At 46.7% G+C, this 17,585-nt stretch overlaps 1 protein-coding gene across 1 annotated transcript in view; it reads right to left on the bottom strand.

The window, feature by feature from the left end:
• Positions 1-6,486: 6,486 nt before the first annotated feature.
• The window catches only part of NUAK1 (NUAK family kinase 1), a 72,408-nt gene continuing 61,309 nt past the window's right edge, over positions 6,487-17,585 (bottom strand). The window contains exons 7-9 of the mRNA XM_077761962.1: positions 13,139-13,258; positions 11,194-11,326; positions 6,487-7,650 (exon numbers count right to left, since the gene is read on the bottom strand). Coding sequence (XP_077618088.1) covers positions 6,497-7,650; positions 11,194-11,326; positions 13,139-13,258 — 1,407 coding nt within the window. The 3' untranslated portion in view covers positions 6,487-6,496. The remainder of the gene's footprint in view (positions 7,651-11,193; positions 11,327-13,138; positions 13,259-17,585) is intronic.

Genomic DNA, 17,585 nt, shown 5'->3' on the forward strand with positions numbered 1-17,585 from the left:
TTCTCCATAAATTTCAATAAATTGGCAGTGATTTTCTGCAGTGGAAACTTATTCTTATTTAAAATTGCACGTCATGGCATGTATCTCATCTGGGGACCACCTGTCAAGTGAAGCGGCCATTTGTAATTAAGGGTACACAAAGTCATAAATGATCATGGCCAGTCCACGTTAGAACTTGACCACATATGTTTAGCAAAACACTACACGCCCTGGACCATGATGGTCCCATGCCAATGGACCAGAAATTAACCCTATAAAGCTCTGTTTTGAAGACCCCAGGGCCTTTGCATACACTGTTCCCTTTGCCTAGAATGCTCCCTCTTCACAGAGCTAGTTCTTCCAATCTCTGCCCAAATGTAACCTCTTCAGAGAAGCCTTCCGTGACTTCTCTTTCTACAAGAGGAATCCCCTCCCTTAATTCTCTATCTCTGCACGCTATCCATTTCCTTCATAGCAATTATTACAATCTGTGATTGGGGAGGGGGCGGGTGTTTATTTGCTTGTTTATCATTCATTATCTCACTAGATCTAAGTAACCATGAAATGCACCTTATCACTAAAATGCAAGATATATGAGCTAATAAAATCCTCTCAGTGTTTAAACCAGTTTCAGCTGGATTTTCTCATGTTATAACTGATTTGACAGCTAAAATCTTCCCAACAAATATATCTCCTCTGTAGAGTTTTATATTGTGGTCTTCCCTGACACTGTCTGTATGAGTTAGAAATCTATATGCCAAGCCCTGGATTAGGTACTTTATTTTATTTAATTTTCACAATCACTCTGGAAGTAAGGGATTATTTTAAATAATCATTATCACATTTACCAAAATAGTATTATCAGTGCTACTTTACAGATGAGGAAATTGAGGCCCAAACTGAGTGACCTTGTTTTGTTAGCTTTGCGCCACATCATCACTCTCCTACATCTTGTGATTCTGAACGAGCTCTCTTTCAAGTGTACCACAAGGGTAAGCACCTGATCCAAGATGGGGCATCAAAGCATCTCTCCATCTGGACTCTGACCAGGCAAGAGGAAGACACGTGACCCCAGCAAAGCCAATCGCAGCCCTCCGTTGGCACATAACTGCTAGGATAGTAAGCATCTCTCTCTGACTCTAAGATCACACAGGAAAAGGACCTCATAACCCTGCGGCTCGCAGGAGCTATCTTGCTCCATGTGGAGAGAGCCTGCCTAAGAATGAAACCCACATCCAGGAAGAGTGAGTGAAAAAGAGGCCAATGGCATCTCTGGAACCCCGGCATCCAGCTGTGCCTGAGACATAGTTTAAGGACTCATAGTCCTCAGTTACATGAAGTGGTAACACGGTCTGAGCTGGGTTTCTGCTACTTGCTGCTGAATAAGGATGAACTGAGCACCATGTAGAAGCTCCATGAATGTTAGTTCCCTCAATCTTCCTCCTTAAGTGACCCTCCTCCTCTTTAACCTCGCCAACCTATCTGTTGACAGGTAAACCGTGCCACTCCTATTTCCTCCCTGTCTCTTATATGTCACATTTAGCACTGCCTCTGGGCCATGTGCATGCTAGTCCCTCTACGTGGCCACAGAATTGTGTCTTTACAAAGGGACTCACCTGTCCCCTTAGTCCCTTACCCTTCAAATGACTGACAGGTCCACAGCGAGAATTAAGAGCCAGGAAAATTGCCTTAAAATGTCCCATTTTAGAAGTGAGTGAATGTTGGTGTGTAACAAAAGGGCTATGGTTCCCCAGTCATAATGAGTTTTACACTCAAGGCAACTTCATAGAAATTCTCTCATTCCTTCCTCATGGACCTGTTAAAGTCAGGTAAAGGTAGCAATTAATATACCCATCAGACAGATGAGAAAACTGAGGCACAGAGATGGGGAGCAGTTTGACTCATTAGCAATCATCAAGTCCAAATTGGAACTGGGATTCTTCCTACCTCAGCCCATTTGGAGGCATAGACACATCCTAATTTGGCAGGTCACGTCATAAGCATCCATTCTCCAACCCTCTACCATATCAGGTACCATTTTAGCTAATTAAACTTCATCAGATTGGGTTGCCGGGTAAAATACATGATCCTCAGTTAAATTTGAATTTCAGATAAATAATTCTTTAAGCATGAGCATGACCCAAATATTGCACAGGACAAACTTATACTAAAACATTATGCACTGCTTAACTGGATATCCTGCAGTTTTATTTGCTAAATGTGACAAGCTACATGAGATGTTCTCCCAGTAGATCAGGTAAGGGTATAAGTTGCAATTTCTTTGGAAAGCCTGACTTTTCATGCATTGATCCCCAAATACTGCTATTCAGCACAGAGCATGACTCTGATGTTTGTTACAATAGGGTTTGATGGCATTTGACATTGTAAGACTGGGATCCACCTTTCCCTGTTATTCATCCCTCTTTCTAAGAGCTTCCTGGAGGGTCTAGTCACACAAGAAATAATGGCAAAATGGGACTCAAGATGCCATCTTACCATAGGCAGAGCAGTGGCCTTCCCCATTAGGAAATATGGCCCATGGATCTTGGACTCTGAGCAATCAGATTAACAGTCTGGCTGCCCTTAGAACAGAGGGGGCTTCTGGAGAAGGGGAGGCAGAGGAGCTGAGCCGTGAGGAGAGATCGCGGCTTTCCACGCTGTCTCTAGGCCAGGTTGACGGAACCGGGCCAGCAGTCTCTTCTGGAACCCAGAACTGAGAATATTTGGAAAGAATGGGGCAAGCGAAGGTCATAAATTAGGGAGAAAGCGAGGCTGTACAAGGAGGAGAAGAGGAAAGCTGGTGTGCAAAGAAGGGCAGAATAGGACGGCCTGGAGTTCTCTTGGCTCCTATTTCTCCAGTTCTGGATCCAGCTGCGCAACCAGCTGCATTTCCTTCTCCAAAAACTTCAAATAAATTCCCCTTCTGTGCTGCAGCTAGCTTGGATGGGTTTCTGCTACTTACAGCCATTCTGTCACTTAGTTAACTAAGAGGAAAACAACCAAATAAAGAGGCAAGGTCCCAGTTCAGTTCAGCTCATTGCAATTTATTTAATTTAAAAAATAAAAACGGAAACAAAACAAAACAAAAAATGAAAAACAAAACAAAAATCAGTTTCCAATGAAAACACACACACTTTGGGTGGTTATCCAGCTTGTTCCCCCTGTAGGCTGTTCTGGGCTCAAACCAATCAAATGAATGAAAACCAATTTTGACTGGAGCCATAAAGCATGTTGCACCAATTAAATTACACCAATATATTATTATAATACCTTTGAAATGCCTTTCAGACCAATAAATAAAAAAAAGACAAATTCAAATAAAAAAGTCAACTTTTTATTACCAAAAAAAAATAGAAATTAAATAAAAGTCACAACACGGATTTAAAAAAAAAATGTGCAGTCAAGTTTCTCTTTCTCTCTCTCTCTTTTTTTTTTTTTTCTTCTAGGAATGATACCATGCCAGTAAATCCCTACAGAACATTTCCAGTTTGGCAATAAGCAGTCAGTCGATCATTCACATTTGTACTCAAGACAGCAGGCCGGAGCAATGCTCCCCTGAACGTCCCCCCGCCCCGAAAAGGGCTCCCCATCATCTGAAGAAGCGGCACCTCATAACAGGGATGGAAAGTCAGAGAGCACTTAGCATTTTCATTTCGCCTAAGGTCTTGAAGCACTTCCTGAAAACTGATCATGCCTTAAAATTTACCTGTAAAAAGAAGTATAACTCGACTCCTTTGGCAGATGTGTAAACGAAGACACCCAGGCCCACAGAGGCAGGGAAAGGACCAGGAGAGCTGGCATGCAGTCCCCTGCTTGGTCCACCAGGTCATGAAAGTGTCTCTCACTTGTAAATTCACTGGAAATGAATCAAGCATGACTTCCTTGGTTGGGGATTGGCTGGTAGGGATGATACGATTTAATGAGGAAGCAGGGGAGCTGCTTGTCAAGGGCTTGTCTCTCTATTCCAAGGTTTTCCTTGCAAGGACAGAGTCACCATGGGCATCTAGAATCACAGGACGTTAGCAGGATGTCGGAACCAGGCAGGGCCTGAGAGACTGGCTAATCCACCCCTCCAGCCTTCGCTAAGGGGAGAACGTAGCCCTCAAAACACTGCCGGTGCCTAAGGCCACCAGCTGGTTAGCAGCACACCAGGACTCAGCTCAGAATCTCTGCCTCTGAGTGGAGGGCTGTCTTTGCCACATCCACTGTCGGTGTTTATTGACAAAAGAGAACACGCATGTGTGGGGCTTTGGGGGGAGGAGGAGAAGCAGAGTGATTTTCCTCAATAGTGTCATTTTAGGAGGATGGAAAATATTAAACAAATACAATCACTTGGCAAAAGGAAAAAACACATCAACCAGTAGGTAGGTGTTATTTATACCTTAGTCATACTGACAGCCATCAACTAGGCCGGCCAGCGGCCATGCATGACAGACCAGCGCTGTGGCAGTACAGGCTGTTCAGGAAAGGTTGCATAAAATGGGACAAGGAGTGGGGAGCTCAGAGGCCTCAGGGTGCCCCCCATGCACCCACAAGTCACCCCCACCCACACACACAATTTGGTATCTACAGATTTTTTTCCCTTTGAACCTATACTGAAGTTCAGGAAGGAGGTGGAATTGAATGAAAGAAAACCAAGAAGCTTCCCGTAATGCACCACTCAGCTCACCCGGAAGGCATGCACAAGCCACAACCCCAGAGCAGGGGACAAATGTAGCCATCTCCTCAAGAAAAGGGCAGTTTCATTCCAATGAATGTTCTCAGTGCCTTAAGGTGAATTCTTTCTCATCTCTTTATGAACTACTGTCTATTAGTTTTTCCAAAAATACCCCCCAAGACTAATCCTCCTTATATGTCTATGTGGCTGCCAGAGGCCGGCCATCTTGAATCAAAGGGTTCAATTTTCCCAGGCCAGTAGGATCTGAAATCATCCCAAATACCCCCGAAGAGACCATTAATTCCATACCCAGTATCTGAAGATGTCCCACTGAGGGACTGACATCTTATCACCTGTAATCTGGGTGTCTAGAAGTTAAATCCCTAGTTATATTACTTTGCAACTTAAGAGTCCTACCATATCTCTTTCCTACCTCCTCCAAAACCATCTGGATGGCTTCTTGGGAAATGTTCCCTCTCCCATATGCTTTCTCCCAACTCACTCTGCTCTTTCAACACCTTATTCGTTTGAATGGATACAACTTTCTTTTCCCTCAAAGCCTAGGAGTTCAAACCCATGACAGAATACTTAGATATGGGGTGGAGGGGGGTACCTTCCACCTAACTTTCCTTTCCTCATCCAAATATCCCACCTACCCACGAACTCCCTAGAAGCAAATTCACCTGCCTCTGCAAATTCTACACTTGGTGGAAGGGGAAACCATCTGCTATTAGAAAACAGGGTAAATGGTTGAGCCAGTTACTCCTATGAAGAGCATCACATCCAATTCATGCAGGTGAGAACCAAGAGGCAGCATTCCAGTTAAGAGTGAGATGTTAAAGAAATCGACAAGTTGCCCCCTTGCTGGTGTGGAGCAATTTCCATTCATCTGCACAAAGACCACAGAGGGTCCCAAGCTCTGTTACACACCATGGTGTTGACCTCTGACACCACCAACTTGTTCCCTGTCCATCCTCGGGAGGCTGTGCTGAAGAGCAAGGCAGACATCAGGAAAGAGGTGGCAGACCTCTTTTTGGGCAAAAAGCCCAAAAATCACCACGGGCTGACTCTTCTAAGTCCTTAGCAGTGTTCAGAGCATTCTCTCTCTGACCGAGGCCCTGTCTTCCGTTCCAGGTAGAGTAGCAAATTAACAAAGGTCGTACTAGCGGCATGAAGGACACAGACCCTACAGGATGCCTTGACCCAATACTCCCAGGGCTGAGCCAGTCCAGGACGGCAACTACATGGCATGAGCGCTACCGTCCCCTTTTCCCAATCCCATGGCACCACTGCCATTCCATCATAACACTCCTTCCCATTGTGTCTAGGCTACTCAAACCAGCACCCCCAGCAGCCACTATCAACGAATCACCGTTTCAAGTTCAGGTTGCTGAAATCTACTTGCCAACCCCATGCAGTCAGACCACGCCTGCTAACTGAGGAGGAGAGAAGCAAGCTCTGAGCTCACCCCAAGCAGATGGCCCCAGTCTCTCTTGCCCCTCTTCCTGAAGCATTTGGACAAGGTTTAGGGAAAACATCTCCCATATGCTTCCCCCCGCCACCCTCGTAGCGCTGGCCACCACCACCTCCCCGGGACAGCTGGTCCTCTGGGAGGTGCCGCAAAGTAAATGCCAATTAGGACCCAAATTCTGACTGGCAGTTGGCAGGGCTGGCGGAGAGCCCACTCCTCCCTTTCAGGTGCCGGCGCAAGGCTGCAGACTTGGCCAAGCAAGATGGCACCAATCCTTCTTCAGTCTGTCGTCACGGCCAGCAAAGAGGTAACCGGCTCACAGGCACACGTCATCGCTCCCACTCCTCCCCCCAAGCCCACCCACGACCCACCCCCTGTACCCCGGGGAGCTAGTTAAGCTTGTTGCAGATCTCCAGCGCTTTCTTGTAGACCTGAGTCACATCGTCCATGTCCACGAGGAGGGAGAAGCTGCTGTCCCCCAGCCGGTTCCGGTACCGCTTCAGGTACTGGGGCCGCGGCCGGTTCTGGAGCCCCTCGAAGTCCTGGATCTGGAGGAAGTTTTCAGCAGAGACGCAGCTGCGGATGCGCTGTCGGGCAGGGCGATTCTCCTGCAGATCCAGCAAGTCGAAGGAGTCGCTGGACAGGACGCTGTCGTCGCTGATGACGCTGTCGGGCCGGCTGTAGCTCCGGGAGAGGCCTTCGGCAGGGACTCCAGGCTCCAGCAAGGATTCCAGTGTGGGCGTTTCGGGGCTGACGAGGGCCGGGTCCATGGTCCCTGCTGAGTACTTGCTGCTGTGTTTCAAGATGCCCTTCCTGCGGCAGGAGAGGCTGTGAGACGTGCCCCTGGCTGGGGCTGGGGGGCTGGGGGACGGGATGCTGCTGCCCAGCCCATCGTTACTGTCCAACAGCTCTGAAGACTCGCTGCGCTCGGGGGACGAATAGTACCCTGACTCTCTCTGCTGGGTCTTCTTCAAGATGCCCTTCTTGGGCATCGTGGCTGACTGCTTGGGGCTGAGTTTACCTGGCGCCTCTGCCTCGGGGGAGCTGGGGAGGGGCACACCAGTCCGGCACAAGTCCTGCTCCATCTTGAAAGCAGAAGGCAAGGCAGGGCTGACCACGCCTTCGATGAAGCCCGTGCTGTGGGAGCGATGTTCACTGTTGCTCCGCTTCTTCAGGATCCCTTTGGGCCTCTTGGAACTCAGCTTGGATGGGCTTTCGGGCACCGAGTCCTGGCCGGACTGGGCAAAGTCGTTCTCTTTCTTGGACTTTTTCAGCGACCGCTGCCGCTCCAGCATGACCTCCGAGGCCCCGGGTTTGGCCAGGCCCTTCATTTTAGCTTCGGCCTCAGCCTGCAGCCCTGTGGAACGGTGATGCCAGTCGATGATGCGAGCCAGGAGCGGTGACTCGGAGCTGTGCAGTGCGTCACAGTCACAGACACTGCTCTTATAGCCCCAGTTCACCCACCAGTGATTGGCGATGTCCTCGATGGTGGCCCGGCGATCGGGGTTCACCATCAGCATCCACCGAATGAGTCCTCGAGCATCTGTGGGGCCAGAGAAGAATGATATGTTACCCGGAAGCCTTTGGCCTTGGCGGGGCCACCGCTGCAGGGGTAAGGAGACACGCTCACTCCAGTGGGGGACTTGGTCCAGCACCACTAGGGAGCAGGAGCCAGCGTCTTCCAGACAGTACATCGAAAGCATCATCAGGATGCAGAACCACAGGCCAGTGTGCTGTCACATCCTGGCACGTTTTTCCATAGAAGTAAAGGAGTGTCCCAGAATTAGCACGCTCTCCATCAGCTCAGATCTCCATGAAATGGGGAAGTCCAGGTAACCAGCACAGATTCCAGACCCGACCCCAAGCAGGGCCCCGCCAGTCCTCTGGTGGGTATCATCTTACCAAAAGGGAAAACAGGTAGAGGTTACCATGACTTTTCTCTAGACCTCCAAGGTAGGCTTGTGGAAACACACAGTGCTCAAGGTCATGGGGAAAGTGTGTCAGCAGGAAAAGGAAGTTCAGGGCTGAGATGGTGAGAACAAGTCTCGTCACCAGAGAAGGAAAGACAGAGAAGGGTGGAGAGGGGCTCACATCTAGCATATCTGGGTGGTGAGAGGGGCATCCCCAAGGCTGGCCTGACTCCGGGCATTGGCCAGGTTCTGAGACCCACACCCGGTGAGCTCACCTCCTCTCCCTCTCTGACATAAGCCGTAGCCTACCCAGCTGTCAGATGCGAGAGCTCATCTAGATCTGCTCTCCGCTTGCAGCCTGGCTGAGACATTCCATGTGCAAATTTCTGCTGCCAGAGAATCAGGGGAAAGGCCCGAAGGGATGTTGAGGAGGCCACAGGAACCAACTGACTCTCACAGCTTGTAAATTGACTTTTAAGATCAAACTGTGCTTCCCCAATGGGAGTTGAATTAGATCCTGGGAAAGCCCCACCTCCTCTCAGCCGCTTGTGTAGGCTAATGAGTAGCTTGGTGGGGGCCAGGGAATGAGACCAGGGGTGAGCTACACCCCTGAAAAGTAACAGGATGATCGTTCCCTTCAGACATTCAGGAAATATCTTCTAAATTCCTGCAATGTGCCAGGAACCGTGTTTGTGTGTTGGTTAGCCGATGAGGCAAATAAGACTGCCATGACAGTCACCTGGAAATTTCTAGGAAAAAAAAAAAAGAAAGAAAACAGACTGGCCTATTTAAATAAATAAATAAGCATATACATATATGTATAACACAACCATCAACAGTCAACCCTCATTCGTCACAGATTCAGTATTATCAATTGTCTTGCTCACTAAAAGGTATTTATAACTCCCAAACCAATTCCCGGGAACTTTCCCTGTCATTTATATACATTCGCAAAGTGGCAAAAATCTGAGTCACCCAGCATGTATGTGTGTTCCCAGCTGAGTTCAAAGGAGGCGCTGACGCCTTGCCTTCTCATTTCCACTCTCACACTATAAAAATGTGTGCTTTTACAGACTGTATAGTCCATGGATTTCATATTTTTTTTGTGTGGTGACTTCACTGTGTAGTGCTAAAGTACCGTCTATGGTTCCTAAGTTCCAGAAAGCTGTGATGTACCTTATGGAGAAAATATGTGTGTTAGATAGACTTCATTCAGGTCTGAGTCATAGCGCTGTTGGCTAGGAGTTTGATGTTAATGAATCAACAAAATATTTTCAATGCGGTGGCTTTAAACCAGAAATATAAATAAAACAAGGTCATATACTGATCAGTTGACAAAAATGTTGTGACCAGAGATTGAACCCTGTATTTCTCCTCAGAGTCGTGCTTCATTATTCACTAATTCAGTGTTCATAGCGACTTTGTAGAACATAACTACTGGGAAGAATGAGAATAACTGTGTGTGTGTGTGTGTGTGTGTGTGTGTGTGTGTGTGTGTGTGTGTATAGCATGTCTATCTATGAAGGTCCGTGTTAACTATATTTCAAACATGGCCACCTGTACACACACTTTCCATCCACACATGACCTTCTCCTATCAAAAGAAGAAGCTTATTATCTTGGCTGCTTTGACCCACAGAACACGGCAGAAGTGACGTTATTTGGCTTCCCAGGGCTGACATGAAAAAGGCCTGGAAGCTTCTTCTTTCTCTGTCTTAAGAGTCCTGAGTTGTCATGCATGAAGTCTAGGCTTCCTCCTGGGGAGAGAGGCCTGGGGAGGGACTTCGTGGAGGGGAGCCCATGCGGACGAGCACTGAGCAGCTGTCCTATAGCCAGACTCAGCCCAGTGGCCATCTGAACACAACTGTCCGAGAAACCCAAGCATGGCCAGGAGAGCTCTAGCCACCCCAGGGCATCGAGAGATATGGTACCTGGTTGACTTAGTTGCTGTTTAAACCACCAAATGTTTTCTTTTTATTGATTACTAAAGGTTTTATTTTGTGGTTCAGTTTTATTTTGTAGGAAACATCAGGAACTGAATTAAATTTATTATCCAAAGTAATAAAACAGATCAGAAAAACTTCATGAAAGAAGAAATATCCAGAATCCTTCATGACCCAGCTCCTCTATTTTCATCCTACACATACAAAGAAAAGAGCTAATTCAGAAACCATTAGCTAGACATGTTTTGGTAATTGTTCATAAGTAAGAATATTAGAGACCCAGATCCTTCTAAACCCTAAGTAGCTACTGTTTCTGAAGATGTGTATGGTTCTTCTCCTGCTTCGGATAAGTAACCATAATTCAGGACAGAATGCATTATTCTCTCAGGGTAAATTTCCCCTGCCTTTGTATATTCAGCTCAGCTGACTTTGTTAGCACTGTCTTTTTCAGGAAAAATTTTAAAACTGGATATATTTAAGGTGTATAACATGCTGATCGGTATGCATTTAAANAAATAAATAAAACAAACCAATGAATTTACTTGGAGTGGTGGGGGGAGAGTAGAGTTGCGACAGCAATAAATAATGAAGCCGTTATCATGGCCATAGCACATGCCCCGGGGAACAGCCGTGAAAAAGAGCTCATGGCATGGAGTCTAGTGAAGGTGGTTTATATGACTGCTAGAAAGGACTTCATAGGATATCTCTTCCAAAATTAAAAAAAAAAATTTTAATATTTATTCATTTTAGAGAAAGAGAGAGAAAGTGGGGGGGAGGAGCAGAGAGAAAGGGAGACAGAATCCAAAGCCAGCTCCAGGCTCTGAGCTGTTAACACAGAGCCTGACCCGGGGCTCAAATCCACAAACCATGAGATCATGACCTGAGCAGAAGTCGGACGCTTAACCGACTGAGCCACCCAGGAGCCCCTCTCCCAAAATTTTAATTAACAGTGGAGAGACTGAATCCAAATGGTAAGGGACTTGCCCAGGTTCACGCAAGCAGAACTCCCAGCCTGCCTACTGTATAGAACATTTGCTCTAGAAATTCCATTTGGGAAGGTTTGGGCAGAGCAGCCTAGCCAGCCAGCCTTGTCAAAAGGCAAAAAACTGAAGAGGAGAAAAGAGAGGGAAAGCAGGAGACGGCCGACAGACATTAAAACAGAAGCAGCAAGTGTGAGTGGGGGCAGGGAAGCCAACCACTCCCGCTCAGCCTCTGACCCTCCGAGGGCACGCACCTGAGGGCTGCGTGGGCTCCCGGTACTCTCCACTGCTGATCTGCCGAATGAGGTTTTTGTGATCGAAACCATCGAAGGGCATCGTTCCATACACGAGAGTGTAAAGCAACACGCCCAGGGCCCAGCTGTCCACCTGGAGCAGAGAGACGGGACAGAGAGGAGCTCAGAAGCAGGTTCCGGGATGCCTTCCAATCCATCGGCCTCACAGCCTGTGAGCAGCCACCCACAACGACCCCAGGAACTGAATGTAGCACCTGGCACACAGGTTCCCACCCCCACAGCCTGATAGGCAATGCAGCTGTGGGCTGCTTCAGAGACTGACCTTTCCATTTCCAACAGAGACCCACAGTACCGACCTGGGTGAGGACTTTCTTAAAAAGATTATCTTCTCAGAGCCTCAGTATAATGTTGTGAAGCAGGGAGGGCCTGGGTTATATTCAACCCCATTTGACAGACGAGACTACTAAGGCACAAGAAAGCTAAATGATATTTCCCCAGAGCCCCTCTCTGCCAACGTGATGGGTACAAGCCTGGGCCACAGGACTCTTCACTCTGAATCCAGGAATTAATTCCTTCCTGCACCTTCTTCAGATGGATCACGGGCTGCAGACTCAATTGCTTACGAGAGCCAGGCATGCAACAAACATGAACAAAGCAAGAGAGAATCTGGGGTACAACATGGTGTGCTGGGGATGGAGACAAATTATACGATGCATTGATCCACCTTAAGGAGGCAGCCCCGCCTTGGCAAACTGCTATCGAATAGTCATGTATGCCCAACACTGCTAGATCCTCTGGTTTTTCAGGAGAAGTCAGAAACCAGACTTTGACGTGAAATCTCCCAATTATTAAAGGTTTGGTCAACTTTCTTTTAGAAAGACTAATGTGGCCAAATAAAGGCTGCTTGCTGGCCAGATCACAGGCTGCCAGCTTAGAAAGAGATCATCGCAGATCAAGGAAGCATTTATTACCTCTGATAAATGTAGAGTGGCAAGTTTTTAGAGTTTTGTAAGTTGAGTCAGATGCTCCTCCCTTACAGTCTTATTTTAGAAAGACTTTCCTTTCACTACAATTGGTAGGGGGCCTTGGCATCCTTCTTTCACCCTCCAGCCCTGCCTTAAACACTCTCAAACAGATAAATATTTGGAAGGAAACATTTCAACCCACTGAGCAGCTGCTATTTAAGGGATAACGAGCGGATGGATCTCTCTGTAAAGAGAACCATCCTTTTAAAGAGAATAATCACTCACAACTCATGCATTTTCAGAATAGCATTTACACATATGCATCTCTCACAGTGGCCCTGAGACCTTTAGGCATATAAAGAAATAAATGCATTTCTCGTAAATTAGAAGGTGCGATTAAAATTGTATCTCCTTAGTCGAAAATACATGCTGTCAAAAATATATGCTGAAAGATAGTCACTGCAGAGTTAGGGGTTTGGGGGGTTGTTTTTTGATTTGTTCTAACAGAGAAAAACTAAAAACAATTTGTCTTAATCTAGGGAAGTGATTAAGTTATAATATATTCATACAATAAAACAGGTCGCCATCAGAAACCATGCTATTACTAAATAATAACAAATTCAGAAAATGTCACAATATGATTTTAAGTTAATAAAAAGCCAGATACACATAGGTACACACATATACATAATGACTGCAATTAGTCTTTTGAAATGCAGAGATCTACATTGGAGAAAAGTCTATAAGAGAAGTTACAAAAATGTTAAGGTAACTTTATTTTCTGGATTTCTCCAGAAAATTTTTTCCCAGGTGTCTATATTATGGCTTTTATAATCATATAAGGAAACGTTTTCTTTGCTGGCATGCCTTTTTGTTTGTTCTTAAGTATTTCTTAGATCCAATTCTCGTCCTCCCTCTTCCCTTTCCTCTCCCACATCCAACCCCCCTCCTCCCACCACACACACCAATAGCTTGCTCACCTCGGGCCCCCGGTAAGGTCTCCCATTGACAATCTCAGGAGAAGCGTAGAGTGGGCTCCCACAAAATGTTTGCAAGAACTTGTCCTTCTGGTACAGGTTGGAAAGCCCAAAGTCAGCAATCTACAAAGAGAAGCAAGACCCAGGGAGGCAGGTTAGCATTCCAGTGAGTGTCTCCATTGGATCATCTGAGCGCCTGGGCAGGCCTGCCTGCTGGGTCACCGTTTTCTCTCCAGTCCTTAGTCGTCATAAAGAAAGCAGTCCACAGGACTGGGCCAGTCACTCCCCGCTGCAGTCCCTGACACCTGCCACAATCTGTCACATCTGCCCACCCCCTGCTTGGACTTTATCTTCACTGCAGGTTAGACCTGCCCTGAGAAATAGCCACAAAAGCACAGCCTTGATGTTCCTGATACACACTGAAGTTCACAACTATTAATCTGGAAATTGTCCATCTGTGGCTTACCTAAACTCACTTTGCATCCACAGAGCATATCACACTTTGGAAAACCCCGACCAGTGCCGCTGATACCCCGACCTTTTCATCCGCCCACACTCTGACCAGAACGGAATTTTGCCAACTTTGTGACCCTGGATGAAATGGACCCAGAGCCCTGGGTTTTGAGTCATTGAACATCAGCCCAAACTCTGCCACCAGCCCTCTGTGTGACATGGAACAGGTCCCTTAACTACTCTGAGCCTCAGTTTAACCACCAGAAAATGGGAACCCAGGATCCTTTCCTATTCTAGATCACAGGACTATTGTAAGAATTTAAAAAAAAGAAAAAAAAACAATCAATCGAGATGAGAACATGAAAGTAAACCTTTAAGTCTTCAAGCTCCACACAAATGTTTTACCTAACCCTGATTCTCTGGTACTGCACATCCCTCAGAATCACTGTTTCCTGTCCTTGTTTCATTCACCCCTGTGGCAGTCCTCTGTGTGTGTATGTGTGTGTGCACGCGTGCATAAAAATGTATATCACATATATACACACCCATATATAATATATGATGTACATTTACGTATGTGTGTATACACATACGTCATATGTATAAATTCTCCCTGCCTGTTAGACTCCGAGTCCCCGAGGCAGGTGGCATGTTCCACATCTTCCCTCCCCACCCAAGAAATTCTTGTCATGCCAATAGGCAAAATACTTTGAAAAACACAAGATAATTAATAGAAAAATGAAGAAGGAAAAGCAGGAGGAGAAGGAGAAGAGGGAGGGGAAGGGGAAAAGGGGAAGAAGGAGAAGAGGAAGAAACTTAGTCACCACTTACTGAACAACCTCCAATTATCGTGCACTGTTCTGAGCACTTTCCCGTCTCTAATCTCATCCAAAACCACATTTACACAACAATGCACATGTACTGCATGCCACTGAATTGTGCAGCTAAATAATGGTTAAAATGGCAAATTTCATGTTATGGATATTTAAACACAATTTTTTAAACAGGTGAGGAACCAGATTTAAGGAGACAAGGTGATGCATTTCAGGAGAGCTGACTAGGAGGTGGCAATGTAGACCCCATACCTCTAAAGTTTCAATCCACTGCATGCAAAAGACTGCCCCCCGATAATCTGCAAGCTTCACCCTAGCCTTCCGAGCTGAGCTTCTGTCATTCTCCAAGCCGATTTCCATTTGGGGCTTATAAATAGGCTGAGTGATTCACATGCCCAGAGCGCAGCCGGGCCCCAATGGCACCGAGGCTCTGTCTTGAATGCAGCCCCCAGAATAAGCCTATTTTCTAAAAGTCGTCCCTGAATGAATGAATGGAATGTCATTGAAAGCAGCTGGTGTATAACCACGCTCAGAAAACGCATTCTCTGGGCTCACATTGCACTTAATTGCCCTGAATTCCATTTTCTTATCAAGGCCTCCGATTTGCTTGCAGGAAGTTGGTTGGAAGCTTATGAAGTGTGCCCTGTCGATCAGAGAAGGAACGGAATGGCTGGATGCCCTGGAGCCTGTTCTGAAGTCCCAGGGCTTCGTCCTCTGCAGCCGAGGCCGAGGCAAGGTGCAGACACAGCACAGCGTGTGTCCTGAGGAAAACACACCCCGTTCCTACCCTGCGACGTCCGCGGTTCCCTAATACACGCGTGAGAGGCACCCGCCACCACAGCGTGCAAATCCCTGCACGCACACACTCGCACCAGAGGTCTCCACGTCTGGGAGCCCTTGCTTTCTCTGCAGCCATCCTGAGAAGCATGTTTATGTTAGCGACCACTCCCATCCTCTTAGACTGATGTTTATCAGCCTCTCTCAGTAAAACTGTCATTGCCACTGACAGAAGATTAATAGAAATGTAGATTAGTCCGTGTTCTTGGCACTTCAACGGAAAAGAAATATTAATCTACACACACACACACACACACACACACACACACACAGAGTTCTCAAACCCTGAACCACCTAGACTTAGGCTCCAGCTCTAAGATTTCATACCATAGGGAGTGTCTATCGACTGTAAGAGCAGAAATGGCCACTGGTTATAAAACTTCTCAAAGCCTCAATTTCTCATCTGTAAAATGGAGGTAGGGAGGCACCTGGGTGGCTCAGGCGGTTGAACGACCCACTCTTGGTTATGGCTCAGGTCATGATCTCATGGTTCTTGAGACTGAGCCCTGTGTCAGACTCTGCTCACAGCAAGGATCCTGCTTGGGATTCTCTCGCTCTCTCCCTCTGCCCCTCCCCAGCTCATGCTCTCTCTCTCTCTCTCTCTCTGATAAGTCAAGATAAGATAAGATAAGATAAGATAAGATAAGATAAGATAAGATATTGGAGCAGTGCCCACTTCCACAATGTCAAGGTGAAAATTACATGACAAAGAGAATGTGAAATGCTTAGAACAGACATTGGCCTCCATAAATATTTGCTCCCCACCCTTAAATCTGTATCCATAGCTTTATCAACCTTAGGATACTCAAAACAAAACCGGCTTTCAAGTTCAAGTAATTATTTAAGGCTTCTTTTCCAAATATACTTTTTACAAGTGAACTGAACTAAATAAAAATACGAAGTAAAACAGCACAGAAGATACGACGGAAAGGCAGAAACCATTAAGAGAGTGGAAGAAACGAAATTTGGGACATTTGAAAAAGCTGGAATTTGGGAAATACTGATTTGAAACATAATAAGATGAAAATAACTGAATTAAAGTTGTATTTTGCTGACACACCAGTAACCTTTGGAGACGGGTAACTACTTTGACTTTTTGCTGGTGATGGGACTGTTCCCCTGCCCCATATTGGCTCACAGTCACATCCCCACACTGGGCTGATACCCTGTTCAGCCTGGGCCCCAGAAAAGAATCTGAGAAGGCAACATGCAGGTCCTTAATTTTTGGAGTTTTCATTATTATCAAGCCATCTTAGTGGTGTGCCCTGCTGGATAAAAAATCAAAGGTAGAAAGATGTGGTAGGAAGTGATTGTTCACATTTCCAAACAATTAGCCTCGCTACAACACAGATGCACCTGGAAGACTCTCAGGTACGTGAAATAAGCCAGACACGAAAGGGTAAATATTGTATGAGTAGCCTTATACGTGGTACCTAAAGGGGAGGGTGGCGGTTAACCCCGGATCTCTGTGAATAATCGCTGTGAGCTCACAGGATGAAAAAGGAAGTATCTGCTTGCTGGTGGGTAAACGCTGGGGGAAAATGCTGATGAGGAGGATCACGGAAGCAATGGTCAGATGGTCATTTGCAGTGTCTGAGAGGAAAGGGAGTGGGCTGGACAGATCAGAAGAACCTGGGGCTAACTGTGGACGTGGCACTAGTGGGTGATCGTTGGGACCTGCCAAGTCACTCAGTTTCCTCCCCTGCAAAATGGGAATAATAATAGAACCCACCTCAGAAAGCTGCATGAGGGAAGAACAGGAATGAGAAACCCCTGGAACAGTCCTGGGATGACCGACTCTAGATTACATGATGCGGCGCGTGGTTTGGTCTGCTGAACAATTGTTTGCTAAGAACAAGTGCCCACCAAGAGCCAAAGGGAAATTATCATCACCCACTTCCAGAACAGGCATGCTCAGAGTGAGAGACTGTTCTGCACGAAGGAAGAAATACGGGAAAAAGGGTTTGAGGGTCTGGGTTCAAATCCCAGCCCTATCTCTTACCAGCACTGAACTTAGGTAGCTCACTAATCCTTCCCAGTTCCACTGAGGTCTGTGGACCAGCAGCTTCCACACCAGCTGGGAAATGACCAACCCCAGCGATCTGTGAAAGTCCTAAACTGAGGGCACCTCCAAGAAGCAACTTCTCAGGGAATGCTAATGAGCAACCCATCACGGCTCACCACACATTCGACGGGGCCATCCCTATGCGGCTGTTCTGGCCACCATGACTCTGGCAGCCTGGCCGTCGTCTACCAACAGCACTTGAAGAGTCCATCCCAGGAACAACTGTCTACAAGTTGCCTACAGACAAGGTAAGGCAGACTGA

Source organism: Crocuta crocuta, unplaced genomic scaffold (assembly GCF_008692635.1).
Source record: "Crocuta crocuta isolate KB4526 unplaced genomic scaffold, BGI_CrCroc_1.0 scaffold193, whole genome shotgun sequence".
Classification (NCBI taxonomy): Eukaryota; Metazoa; Chordata; class Mammalia; order Carnivora; family Hyaenidae; genus Crocuta; species Crocuta crocuta.